The sequence below is a fragment of the Oncorhynchus nerka genome, linkage group LG26 (assembly GCF_034236695.1).
Source record: "Oncorhynchus nerka isolate Pitt River linkage group LG26, Oner_Uvic_2.0, whole genome shotgun sequence".
Taxonomy (NCBI): Eukaryota; Metazoa; Chordata; class Actinopteri; order Salmoniformes; family Salmonidae; genus Oncorhynchus; species Oncorhynchus nerka.
This window is the reverse complement of record NC_088421.1, coordinates 49,825,877-49,826,327: the sequence shown is the minus strand read 5'-3', so window position 1 is coordinate 49,826,327 and position 451 is coordinate 49,825,877. Positions and strand designations below refer to the sequence as shown.

Here is a 451-nt window from a genome sequence, read left to right as displayed (position 1 = left end):
CAGATAGACCAGTGTGTGTGATATTGTTGTGTGTATAAAGTGTCATGTGTGTCTGTGTGTGTCCAATTATAGGAAGATGTGGATGTGTGTGTGTCCAGTGTGTGAGTGAATGGATATATGTGTGTGTGAATGTGTGTCCAGTGTGTGAGGTGTGTCCAGGGTGTGTGGATTTTTGTGTCCAGTCTGTGTTTGTGTGTGTGTGTGTGTTTGTTGTGTGTGTGTGTCCAGTGTGTGTGTGTGTGTGTGTGTGTGTTGTGGTCAGTGTGTGTGTGTGTGTGTGTGTGTGTTTGTGTCAGGTTATTATTCACTGGCACAGGGACACTGAGGAGTCCCAAATCCCAAAGGAATCATCATAAACCCTAAACCCTGGATAGAGGGGCTCAGTGAATGTGGAGGTGAATGTGATCAGGTGGGTCAGTGTGTCAGAGGAGGCTCTATAGAAGGACAGAGT

The 451-nt window shown here is 46.3% G+C and overlaps 1 protein-coding gene across 1 annotated transcript in view; it reads right to left on the bottom strand.

The window, feature by feature from the left end:
• Positions 1-303: 303 nt before the first annotated feature.
• LOC135564797 (NLR family CARD domain-containing protein 3-like) overlaps positions 304-451 on the bottom strand; it is a 9,056-nt gene continuing 8,908 nt past the window's right edge. Inside the window, exon 5 of the mRNA XM_065010853.1 lies at positions 304-451. This exon is cut by the window's right edge and continues 401 nt beyond it. Within this exon, the coding sequence (XP_064866925.1) occupies positions 305-451 (147 nt within the window). The 3' untranslated portion in view covers position 304.